The sequence below is a fragment of the Zingiber officinale genome, chromosome 1B, assembly GCF_018446385.1.
Source record: "Zingiber officinale cultivar Zhangliang chromosome 1B, Zo_v1.1, whole genome shotgun sequence".
Taxonomy (NCBI): domain Eukaryota; kingdom Viridiplantae; phylum Streptophyta; class Magnoliopsida; order Zingiberales; family Zingiberaceae; genus Zingiber; species Zingiber officinale.
Genome location: NC_055986.1, coordinates 132280763 through 132293223, shown reverse-complemented (window position 1 = coordinate 132293223; position 12461 = coordinate 132280763). Strand labels below are relative to the sequence as shown.

Here is a 12461-nt window from a genome sequence, read left to right as displayed (position 1 = left end):
AGAGTCGAACCAGCGACTATAAACCTTCCGGCCGGAAGACCGTCGAGCTCCGAAGTTAAATATCGAGAATCAAACCGGCGACTATAAACCCTCCGGCCGGAAGACCGTCGAGCTTCGACGTTAAATATCGAGAGTCGAACCGGCGACTATAAACCCTCCTGCCAGAACGAAAGACGCTTTAAGATAAGCGGCAAAGGAAAGTAGGGGCAAGTCGTATGCCACCCACGCCCGCTCAGGAGGCCTAGTTGGTCGAGTTGTGTGTCATAGGCCCCGACCAATCAACCACAAGCATGCAAAGTAAAAACGAATTTGCACAAAGATAAATTTTTCATTTGAAGTTAGACGAATCAAGGTCGAGCGGCCGAATTACAAAAAGAGAAGTTTTTTGGCCAAATGGCCGAATTACATAAAGACTTCTATTCTAGAAAATCATAAAGGTCCTTAGGGATGGTGCTGAGGAGCGTCGCGTAGTCTTGGGCCGGGTTGCTGGCGGAGTCAGGGAACTGACCCTTGGACTTCAGGTAGTCCGTCGTAGCGGTGATGGCAAGCTCAAAAGCATTATACATCCGCTCGCACACTTTTTCTGAAAATTCGGTCGAGCGGATGTGCTTCATCCTCAGGGCTGCGACTCGGCCAGGTTCCGCCTCTTGATATTCCCTGAAGGCAACTTGAGAAACTTCGAGAGACTCCTACAAAGTCTTCAGGTCATCCTTCTGTTTAATCGCCTCGGCCGAGTGTCTAGCCTTCTCATCGTCCAGCTGCTCCATCAGCTCTTTGACCCTTTGCTCCAGGCCCCGAGCCTCGACGATCTTCTTCTCCAGATCGGAGATAGCCGTTTTCTTCCGCTCAGTTGCCAGGCTTATTTTGCGGTCCAGTGATTTGACCTGTCGTTCAAGTTCGGCCAGAGTATGGGCCTGGCCGACCATCTTCTTTTGCTCAGGCGCCAACAGGTCTTGGGTCTTCTTGAGCTCTTTCTGCAGCTCGGCATATGATGGACCCTGGGAAGGCGCGCCGCCCGAACTCCTGAGCCGCTTTAGCTCCTCGTCCACCATGGCCAAGCGGTTGGAGACAACGATCTCCTCCACCCATCTCTGGCATAAGCAAGATTGTTAATGGCTGATCGGAAAGAATGCGTAAAGGACTTGAGAAAATACGCTTACCCCAGTGGCCTACTGCATGTGGTTGTTGGCCAGATTGCTGAGTGGAATCATAGTGGCGCGTGCCCGAGCGTCGACCCACATTTCGGCTAGAGGCCCCTTCATTGTGATCATGTGCTCGGGCGCGGTTGGCCGATCGGACTCGGGCATCAACTCTTCGGTGGGGAGATGTAGTGAGACCCTGATGGTACGGTGCCGACTGGGAGTCGTCTGAGCGGAGGCTGGGGAAGGATCGGAGGCCAGCGCAGAAAACTGGGACAAAAGGGCCAAACGTTGGACTTGGCGGGGAGCAGGCGGAAGGGCGCTGACAGGAATGGCCTCGAGGGGGTCCGCGGACGCATCCAGCTGGGATGGGGTCCGATCGGACGAGATTGCCTCCACCACTGGGGCTTTGCCGCGAGAATCGGCGGTGGTCCGTTCGGACGGCTAGACCGCGGAAGTGGTCGATCGAAGTGGTGTCTCCGTTCGGCGCCTCTTTTGTAGGAGAGGGTGCTCTTCCTCCTGAGCGGAGCCTTCCTCCTGGACAGTTTGCCCCCTGCTAGGGGTGGCGCCTCTGGCCACATCCAGGGTGGAGGCTTGAGCAGCCGACTCCTCGTGAGTCCCGCTCTCCCCTTCGTGTGAGCCGATCGGCTCAATGCCAAGCGCCTCCATCTCCTTGGCAGCTACGGCCTCGAGCGCTACCGCTTTCCTCTTCAAAATTCCGGCCATCACGGACTCCATGACAATGTCCGCTGTAAAGGAAAAAGGAGAAAATCAGTTAGCAATCAAGGCAAATGTACAAGTAAAATTCTTACCGAAGCCGCTCAGGAGGGGAGTCCGGATCGGACTCAAGCCAAATATGTACATCACCCCTTCGGGTAAGAATTTGTTGATGTCGAACTTCAGACCGGCTAGCATGTTGGCAGCATGAAGATAGTCCGATCGGGTCTTGAACCTTTTTAACTCAGGGGAGATTGGCGGTCCGACCTGCCACTGGGTTCGGAAGGAGGCCCGTTCGGGAAGACGAAGATAAAAGTAGAACTCTTTCCAATGTTTATTGCAATTGGACAGTTTATTAAAGAAGACTAAACTGGGTCGAGCCTGGAACATGTAAGTACCCAGCTCGGACTGTTTAGGATAATAAAAATAATAGAAGACCTCCGGTCGGAGGGGAATGTTGTGGATTTTGAACAAGACGACGACGCCGCATAGAAGGAGGAAAGTGTTAGGGACTAAGCTTCCGAGCGGAATGTCGAAAAAATTATAAACTTCTACGATGAAGGGATGGATTGGAAAGCGCAGACCGGCTATGAACTAGTCGCGGAAAACACAGAAAGCTCCGCGCGGCGGCTTGTGTGGCCAACGGACGGGGAGGGTAGGATAATTTCAAAATCAGAGGGCATGTCAAAATTGTCCATCAGAATATCGGCGTCGCGCCGATCGAAGCGTGACTCCATAGTGGTATACCACGGGCCGAGGGCTGGGTCTTGAGGTTGAGAGGAATTGGCCATTGTCCGAACGGGCGAAACCACAAACGGCGAAGAAAGGCGGATGATAGAAGGAAGAAGATGACAGACGAAACAGTGCCCAGAGGACCAAAACTCGGGAAAGAAACGCAAAGAAAACACAAGGACCATAGATAGAAAAGAAGAAGAACTTTACAGAGAAGAATGAAGATCGACGAGGAACACGGAATCGCCGGAAAAAGGAGAACCGAAGCTGCCGGAGCACTAAAGCACCAAAGGAGGTTACGGGACACGCGAAGATGCAAATGCGGCGAGTAGGGGGAGAAGGCGAAGGCTTTATAGGGTAGAGCCCGAGCGGCCTCCACCGTCGGATGCAGGTCACAGGAACCGAAGCACGCATCGGGCCGTCCATTTCAAACCGCCTCGGTCTCGTCGCCCACGACGCCGCCGCCGTACGATGACGGCAGCTGTGACACGTTGCATTCGGCCACTGGAGTGCATTTAATGAGCGCGTGCTCGGCCTTAATAACGGAGATTGGCGCAAATCTCGAAGAGATCCAAGGAATGTTGGCGTTGACTGATGTTATAGCTACCCCCGTGGGGGTCGAGCTGAGGATAGTTTCACAGAGACGCCGCTCGGCGTGACTGGCGGTCCAGTCAGTCGGACTGATTGCCTCCTTCGACTAGACTTGAAGGGGAGGCAAGTGATCCGGCGGCAAGGACGGAGGACCCCCTTTGAGGGGAGTCAACGCCACGTGGAGGTTAAAAGTCAAAAGGGTCAGCATGAGGTCCGGCCGATCGGATAAGGGGTGGGTCGACCGGCCGAACAAGTCCGATCGGAATCAAAGACAACCCGACGGGGAGTCGGGTCTCCGATGCTCATAGTGAACAGGGTCGCCGGGCCGAGCGGGCAGTCCACACGGCCAAGGTATAAAGCAGTAATGCTGTGAAAGAACAAACTCAGCCGAACACGCGACCGGGAATTTTCCCGGTCGGACGGAGAGGTGCCTTCCGAGCGGCTGGACGCTCGGCTCGGGGGGAGAAGAGGCAAAAGGACAAGGGGACATTGGGGAACATTTTTTGACAACAGGTATGTTCAACGACCAAGCCATGCGCAGAATCTTACGACAGAAGGTTCTGTCGTCCCATCAGGGAGGTGCTCAGACTGTAGCAGTATGATGTCAGGCATGCTCCTCTGGCAAGTCCATACTAAGGTATGGTAAAGGACACATGTACACCTCGGTAGGTATGCATAAGCCTCCCCACAGCTCTATATAAGAGCCTTCAGACTTCGCCGGAGGTACGTAATCTCTCATATTCGGAGCCACTTCATCGTTTTCTTCTTGCCTGACTTGAGCGTCGGAGGGTCGTCGTCGGGAACCCCTTCCCGGCCCGACTTCTTTGCAGGTTCGCCGGAGATCCATACGGCCGGTCAGAGATCCACGTCATCATCTGGAAGAGCGCCACGTGCCCAGTGTCCATCGACTCAGCGTTCGGACAGGATCAACCTCTATGTAAGCTAGTTCTCAATACTTTGACTCGCTTTTCGAGGAGTCTATCTTTATCACTATATCAGTAGTAAAACTATATCAGTAGTAAAATAGATGACAGTATAGAATATTGAATGTATGAGATCGTGCCACGATGTCGATCATGACCTAGGTGTAGATCACATTAATAACCTTGAGGGATGAATTCTTATACAACTAAATATGTATTTATATAGACCCTAGATCCCAAGACAAAAATAAAAAGAAATCTCAATATATAGATTTCAATTCCTATCTTGTAAATAAAAAAGAAATCATTTTAGAAAAAAAAATTCTTAACATAAATTGAAATTAATAAAACATGACGCTAATACAGATAAACCCTAATCCATAAATACCAAAAGGATCAAAATTACCTTAAATACTCTAAAATTAGAAATTACTAAAAATAACAAAAAAAAAATTCGAAGACTCCGATGAAGACCTAAACGTTACTTTTTGGGTATAAAATTTGATAATTATGAGTTCCCTATAATAAATATAGTGATCACTAATAGAGTTCGATTCTGAATCCTTTAAAATTTAAAAGATCATAATTGATCTTGCATCAATAATCTTCTCCTCCCCCGTCTCCCCTCCTTTACCTTCATATGAAAAGTGAAAAGACTCACCTCATTAAATGATCATTAAACGTTATGTTACAATCGTCATGTCCTCAATGTGTCCTTTAATGTTAGTAATCATCACGTACCGAGAGTTTGGCATGTCGGGATGTCAGCAGGTCCGGAGGTTGGCAAGTCGGCAAGCCGGGAGCTCAAGTTGGGAGGTCAATAGGTCCGGAGGTCATCAACTCGGCAAGTCGGGAGGTCAACAATTTGAAAAATCAGGAACTCGGTCGGTCCGGTATGTTGGCGGGTCAAGAGTCCTAGACCTACCATGCGACTCTTGTGTTGACCAAAACTGACCTTGATATATGACTTCGGCATTGACCGAAGCTGAGCTTCCCACATGACTCCCAGATTGACCGAATATTGACTTGGTCCCAAATGACTTCTATATTATTGACCCAATTAAGGGCGGGATCCTTAACCCGTATCAAAACATTTCGACAATACTTCTAGAATAAGGGATAAAATAATAATTGTGAAATTTGAAGGAGCTTTTTTAAAAAGTAGTTACGTGGAGATGACGATAAATATGATGTCTTTTTGCAATGGCGTCGGCCGTCATTTTCTTTTTACTCCTCTTCCACCTCTGCACTTCTCAGGCAGCTTCCTCTTGAAGATTTACACTCTCAACACCATCTCCTTCGCCACGTGGACACTTACCTACCCGTATCACACATGTCGTCAATACTTCTAGAATAAGGGATAAAATAATAATTGTGAAACTTGAAGGAGCTGTTTTGATATCTATTTATGGGCACATGGCTCCTAGATCGCGTTACTCAGTGCAACGTGCATCCTTGCAATGGCGTCCGCCGTCATTTTCTCCTGTTTCCTCTTCTTCCTCCTCTGCACTTCTCACGCGGCATATCATCAGCATGCCAACTTCCTCGGTTGCTTTCTTGAAGAAACTGGAGGATCTTCCTCTTTTTCTTCGAAGATTTACACTCCCAACGACACCTCTTTCGCCACCTTCTACCGCTCCTCTATCCAAAACCTCCGCTTCCTCTCCTCCGGCGCAGAGACTCCCTCCTTCCTCATCCTCCCCTCCGTCGCCCACGACGCGCAGGCAGCCGTCCTCTGCGGCCGCCGTCACGGCGTCCGCCTCCGCGTCCGCAGTGGCGGCCATGATTACGAGGGCCTCTCCTACGTCTCCTTCTCCAGTACTGACAGTCCGTTTGCCGTCCTCGACCTCTCTGGCCTCCGCACCATCGACGTCGACGCTGAAGCCCGCACCGCCTGGGTCGGCGCTGGAGCCACCGTCGGCGAGGTGTACTACCAAGTGGCTGCAGCCAGCCCCACAGCCGCGTTCCCTGCCGGCGTTTGCACCACTGCCGGTGTCGGAGGGCAGTTCAGCGGCGGCGGCATCGGGTCGTTGCAGAGGAAGTACGGCGTCTCCGCCGACAATGTCGTGGATGCCGAGTTGGTCAACGCCGAGGGTGAGCTATTGACCAGAGAGACCATGGGGGAAGACTTGTTTTGGGCAATAAGAGGCGGCGGCGCGGCGAACTTCGGCGTCGTCGTGGCCTACAAATTGCGACTCGTCCCGGTGCCGCCCAAACTGACGCTGTTCTCCGTGAGCAGAACGCTGGAGGAGGGTGCGACGAGGTTGCTGCATTCATGGCAGAGCATAGCGCCGCGGTTCGCCGACGACCTATGGATCGCGGCCGTGGCTTTGGCTGTGGGAGAGGCGCCGCTAAACCGCACGATCCAGGTCACATTCCGAGGTCTCTTCCTGGGCCCCTGTCGCGGTATGCTCGCGGCCATCAATAAGAGTTTCCCCGAGCTGGGCGTGAGGGCCGAGGACTGCAACGAGTTGAGTTGGGTGGAGACGACTCTCTCCCTCGACGGCCATGCATTGAATGATACCAGCGTGCTGTTGGACCGGCGGCCGGTGTACAACAGCTCCTTCAAGAGCAAGTCGGACTTCGTGAGGAAGCCCATCTCCGAGAAAACATGGGAGGGGATTTGGGAGGCTATGATGGAGGGGGAGGAGGAGCCTCTGATAATGGCAATGGAGCCGTGGGGTGGAAGGCTTTGGGAGATAGAAGATGATGCCATTGCCTTCCCTCACAGGAAGGGGAATTTATATATCATTCAATACGGGATGAGGTGGTTCGAGACAGAGGCGGCGGTGACGGAGAGGCACTTGACATGGATGAGAAAGTTCTACGAATACATGGCACCTCACGTGTCCAGCAATCCGAGAGCTGCGTATCTTAACTTCAAGGATATCGACTTGGGTAGCAGCACAGAGGAAGGGAGGACGAGTTACAGGGAAGCAAGCGCTTGGGGAAGAAGATACTTCCTGCACAACTTTGAGAAGCTTGCGAAAGTCAAGGCTCGAGTTGACCCTGAGAACTACTTCTGGAATGAACAAGGCATCCCTCCTTTTGCATTTGCTGTTGCTGCTAGGTGAATTTCACAGGATATATAGGATAAATAATTACGGTTGCTTTGTATTTGAATGCATTAAATAAAGGTACTATTTACAAATAACTGAATTGACTGTTGCAATCTGACAAACAACGAGTACACAAAGAAATACATCGCTTAGTTTTGCATATTACTAATACAGCGCTTAGTTCTTCATTAAAATCATCAACTTCCTTGATTAATTAACCACCAGTAGAACTGTTGGAAGCAATTCCATCTGGAATCCCCCTTCAGTATCTCTACAAGGAAAATAACAACAACAACAATAATAATATCAACAACAACACTAAATATAAACTAAGTTAAAATATTCTCATCTGTGAAACCGGCTCTAGAGGACCGCTGATGTGACAATTCCATATTTTTTAAGTTAAAGTAGTATCATGTTTGATCCGTCCGAGATCAAATATGATGTGGTATGAAAATCTAACCACGGTGATGTGGCAATAGAAATCTACCTCGCACCCAAGAGTGATGGCGTCGAAGCGCTCTATTTGCTTTATTCTCATGATGTGACAATTCCTGTGAAAAATAACAAACATCAAAGGGGTTTCAAGAGTTCTCCCAACAAAACCACTCCAATGTCTAAGTCATTAGGGTGTCTCCGATAGTATAAAAGAAAGATCAAAGTAATAAGAAAGTGTCCGTTAGCTTGAGCCCCCTTGCGCGGAGTATATATTTGATCTTTCATAAGTGGAGACACCCGTAGACACTAAAAAAACTAGTATTAACAACGGGCTTTGCGATGGAAACGAGTTTCCGTCATTAATTAACGACAAACATGTGATTTCATCGTTAACGGGAAGGATTAGTGATAGAAATGCTTTTCCATCACTGATTAACAATGGAAGCTTGATTTATATCGTTAATCCTTCTCCAGCTTAGTAAATTAACAACGGAATACGACTTCCTTGGCCACTTAACGATAGAAACACGTTTCAATCACTAAAATCGGGAAGTAAAGAGGAAATTCATTCACGCAGAGAGGATTCCTCCCTTAGTGACGAAAACACTCTTCTATCATTAACAGGGGAAGAACTAGCGACAGAAGTCCTGTGTCATCGCTATTTATGACGAAAGTGTGTTTTTGTCGTTAAAATTGGGATCAAAATTAGAACAAAACCCTAATTTTGGTCTCCACGTGAACAAGTTTCCTCTCTTCCCTTCCCGATCTCAGCTCTCCAGCATCTTCTCCGATTTCCAACGTACTCTTCAGCATGAATGTGTTCTCTCTCCGACACCCAAGTAATCCCTTCTCCTCTGCCATCCCATCTCAGCTGGCCACGACCAAGCTTCTCGTGCCCCCTAGCCTCAAGCTTGGTTGGCCGACCAAGCTGCTCGCAACCCCCCGACTGCTATTGGGTGTCTCTATATGCTTTTTAAAATTTTTATTTTCATAAAACATGCATCAGAAGCATAATAATAATTTTCTAAATTATTACAGCATATATCATACACATACATAAGAACACACATGCGTAAACATTATTGGTGTAGTTGACATTAATGGTCAAACTTAGGTTTTGATGAAGGACAAATGGATTAAAGTTAGATGTTGTTGTAACACCCACGAAATATTTAAGCTATACATATGGGTATTCTCTTTTTAGAATAAAAGGGAAATGGAAATAGAACCAAAAAGAAATAAAAAGAAATAGAAGTTAAGGCTTGAACCATGAACCCCTCATAATAGGTAAAGCTAAATTGGTGCATGATAACCACTAGAGTCATGAATGATATATGAATAGCAAAGGATGGAAATTGTAGATAAAAGTAAGAGTATGATTAAGCAAGGGAACAAGAGAAAATCAAGTAGCTTTCCTCCTCTTCCTCTTGGTTAAGAGAAGAAGCAAGCAAAAGACAAAGACAAGTTGTCTTTTTCTCCTTCCTTCTTGCTATTTTCGTGGGAATGAAGAGGGTGAGAGAATAGAGGAGTCAAGGGGATGAATTGGGATATTTTCATCCTCATTGAGAATAAATAGGAATGAGAGAAGAGAAGGGAAAGAAAGTTTGGCTACTTCTTCCTCCTTCTTCTTCATCCCCCTTCTTTCTCCTCCTTCTTCCTCCACCGAGACCTAAAGCTCTCCCCTCTCTCATTTCTGAAATCCAAGCTAAGGTTTTCTTTCTAAGAAAACTAATTCACAAGAAGGAGTCCCCAAGATCTACTCCTTACAAACAAGAGAAGAAAAAGGGAGAACTAGGAAGAGAAGCTTCTTCTTCCTCTTCACAAGAGCACTAGCTTTTAAGAAAAACTAAGCAAGAAGTTGTAAGTATCCCCTCACCTGTGGTACAAGTAGTTCATGTGTTCTTCCATGAGGTTAGATTGCTTAAAAACCTAGGGTTACTTTTTGAAACTTTCGGCCAAGACATGAATGAAAGACTTAGAGAAGTTTACGACCTAACTAAGCATGCTCACTATGTTCTTTTGATATGTACCCTAGGATAGGAGGTTAGTTAATGTTCTTATGCTTGTATGCTTACTTGAAACTTAGATTCATGTTATTGAACTTTCGGCCAAGGTATGAATAAAATACCTAGGAAAGTTTAAGACCAAACCTAAACATGCTCACTATGTTCTTATGATATGTACCCTATGATAAGAGATTAGTTTGGTGTTCTTATGCTTGTATGTTGCTTAGAACTTAAATTTGTGTTCATAAAGCTTTCAGCCATGATGGAAATAAATGCCTAGGAGAGGTTAAAAATTTAGTCTACCATGCTCATGACTTGCTTTATGATATGGTACGAAGAGTACTTAGTGTTTTCATACTTGTATGTTGATTGGAACCTAAATGCATGCCACCTTAGGGAATTAGGGTTTCGGCCATGATAGAAATGAAGGCCTAGAAGTGTTTAAAATTTAAGCTATCATGCTCATGACTTTCCTTATGAAATGGTATGAAGATTTCTTAGTGTTTCATGCTTGTATGTTGCTTGGAACCTAGATGTATTCCACCTTAGGGCTTCGGCCATGATGGGATTAAAGACCTAGGAGAGCTTAAAAACTTAGTCTAACATGCTCATGACTTTCCTTATGATATGATATGAAGCTAACTTAGGGTTCTCATGCTTGAATGTTGCTTGTAATCTAGATACATGTCTCTTTAGGGTTTAAGGGTTTCGGCCATGATGAGTTTTAGGGTCTAAGAAAGCTTAAAATCAAGTCTAACATGCTCATGATTTTCCTTATGATATGATATGAAGTTAGCTTGATATTTTTATGCTTGTATGTTGTTTAGAACTTAGTTTCATGCTCCTCAAGTTTCAGCCATAACCAAGTTAAAAGACCTAGGAAGCTTAGAACCTAAACTAAATATGCTCATAATGTTCTTTATGGTATATGATATGGAATTAGTTTAGGGTTCATATGCTTTTATGTTACTTGTAACCTAGATACATGCTAGGCAAGTTTCGGCCATAACAAGGTTAAAAGACCTAGGAAGCTTAGAACATAAACTAAACATGCTCATGAGGTCCTTTATGATAAGTGTTATGAAGTTGGTTTAGGATTCATATGATTTTATGTTTCTTGTAACCTAGGACAATATCTTGTATGTTTCAGCCCTCCATGGAATTAGGGTTAGAGACTCAATTATGATTTTACTATGTGTCTCACATGCTATGATATGAATTAGGAGATGCTAGTTAATGTTTTCCATGCATGATTATGTTCCCTATGATATATTATATGCTCATTTATGTATGCTTATAAACCATGCATGATAAAGACTCTTATGATGTGTTATATGCTCAAGTATGCATGATTTATGATATGACAAGTAATATGCTCATTTATGTATGCTTATGAACCATGCATGATGATGACCCTTATGATGTGTTATATGCTCAAGTATGCATGCTTTATGATATGACAAGTAATATGCTCATTTATGTTTGCTTATGAATCATGCATGCTAATGACTCTTATGATGGGCTATATGCTCAAGTATGCATGCTTTATGATATGACAAGCAAAGGCCTAAGAGTTGCTTCCCTAGTAGTTGGGACTAAGAGCACTCTTTATGATATGACAAGTAAAGGTCTAAGAGTTGCTTCCCTTCTTGTTGGGACTAAGAGCGCTCTTCATGATATGATAAGTAAATAAGACATGCTATTTTACTTTTTATGTGGCTTGTTCCAGGACCTTAGTGTCCAAGGGATGGGCTCCTTAGTTCGCCCCTAGGTCGACGGACGTAGTATGGACCTAGTATCCCTAGTAGGTTCGGGATTAGCTATCTCGTCCTAGGGATTGCGCGCATTTATGTTATGTGGTACATAGCCGGGCCCTCCTCATGTTGAGATTATGTTTAAGTATTATATGATATGTTTTTAAAAGACATCTTGCACATGACATGACGCATGTTTTCAAAAGACATTTGCATATACCTTTATGATACGATATGACATGATGCTCTTTTATGATATGATATGGTATGACCTGATACTCTTTTATTTTATGATATGATATGTTATGATGCTCTTTTACATGATATGATGTTTAGATGATTATGTCTCCATGCTATATGCTTATGTGATTATGCTATGATATATGTTTTTTTTTTTGTCAATGATATGTTATGCTGCTCTTTTACATGATATGATGTTTAGATGATTATGTCTCCATGCTACATGCTTATGTGATTATGCTATGATATATGATTTTTGTGTGAGTAGGAAAGGATCTTACTAAACCTATGTGCTTATAGCTTACTTTCCTTGTACCACAGATAAAGGTAAAGGATGGATAAACTAAAGGAGCAGTAGAAGGGGCAAAAGATGTGTGTGGTGGTGGCTCGGCTAAGAAAAAAAAAAGAAACCTGCTTATGTTATTTTATGTTGACATGAACTATGTTTACTTATGTTAATGTTTTGCATGATTACTTAGCACTTATGCATGCTTATGTTAGAAATTGATATCATGACTTCTTAAGTTGAAAATTATGCTCACATGACTATAAATGTGTAGATAATTAATTATTGTGGTTAAAAGAAAAGAAATTAAAAATATACAAATACATACTTCCGCTGCTTAGAAATAGATTTATATGCATGTATGTTTCCCATAAGTAACCCCGCCACCTAGCAGGTGGAGGGCGGGCGTTACAGTTGTGTTATCTAACCTACTTACTAAGTGTGCAGGACTGAAATACTTGATAGGGATCAGACGCCAGGATAAAGTCCAATTGGGTCAGAAGGACCAGACGATTGGCAGAAAGTCCATCTGAGTCAGAGAGGATTAGATAGTTGGTAGAAAGTCCAATTGGATCA

The 12461-nt window shown here is 45.2% G+C and overlaps 1 protein-coding gene across 1 annotated transcript; it reads left to right on the top strand.

Annotated features, from left to right (window-relative positions):
- The first annotated feature begins 5562 nt into the window (after positions 1–5562).
- LOC122042291 (berberine bridge enzyme-like 18) lies at positions 5563–7180 on the top strand. Its single transcript, XM_042602329.1, has one exon. The coding sequence runs from the start codon at positions 5563–5565 to the stop codon at positions 7174–7176; it is 1614 nt and encodes a 537-aa protein (XP_042458263.1). The 3' UTR covers positions 7177–7180.
- The last annotated feature ends 5281 nt before the right edge of the window (positions 7181–12461 follow it).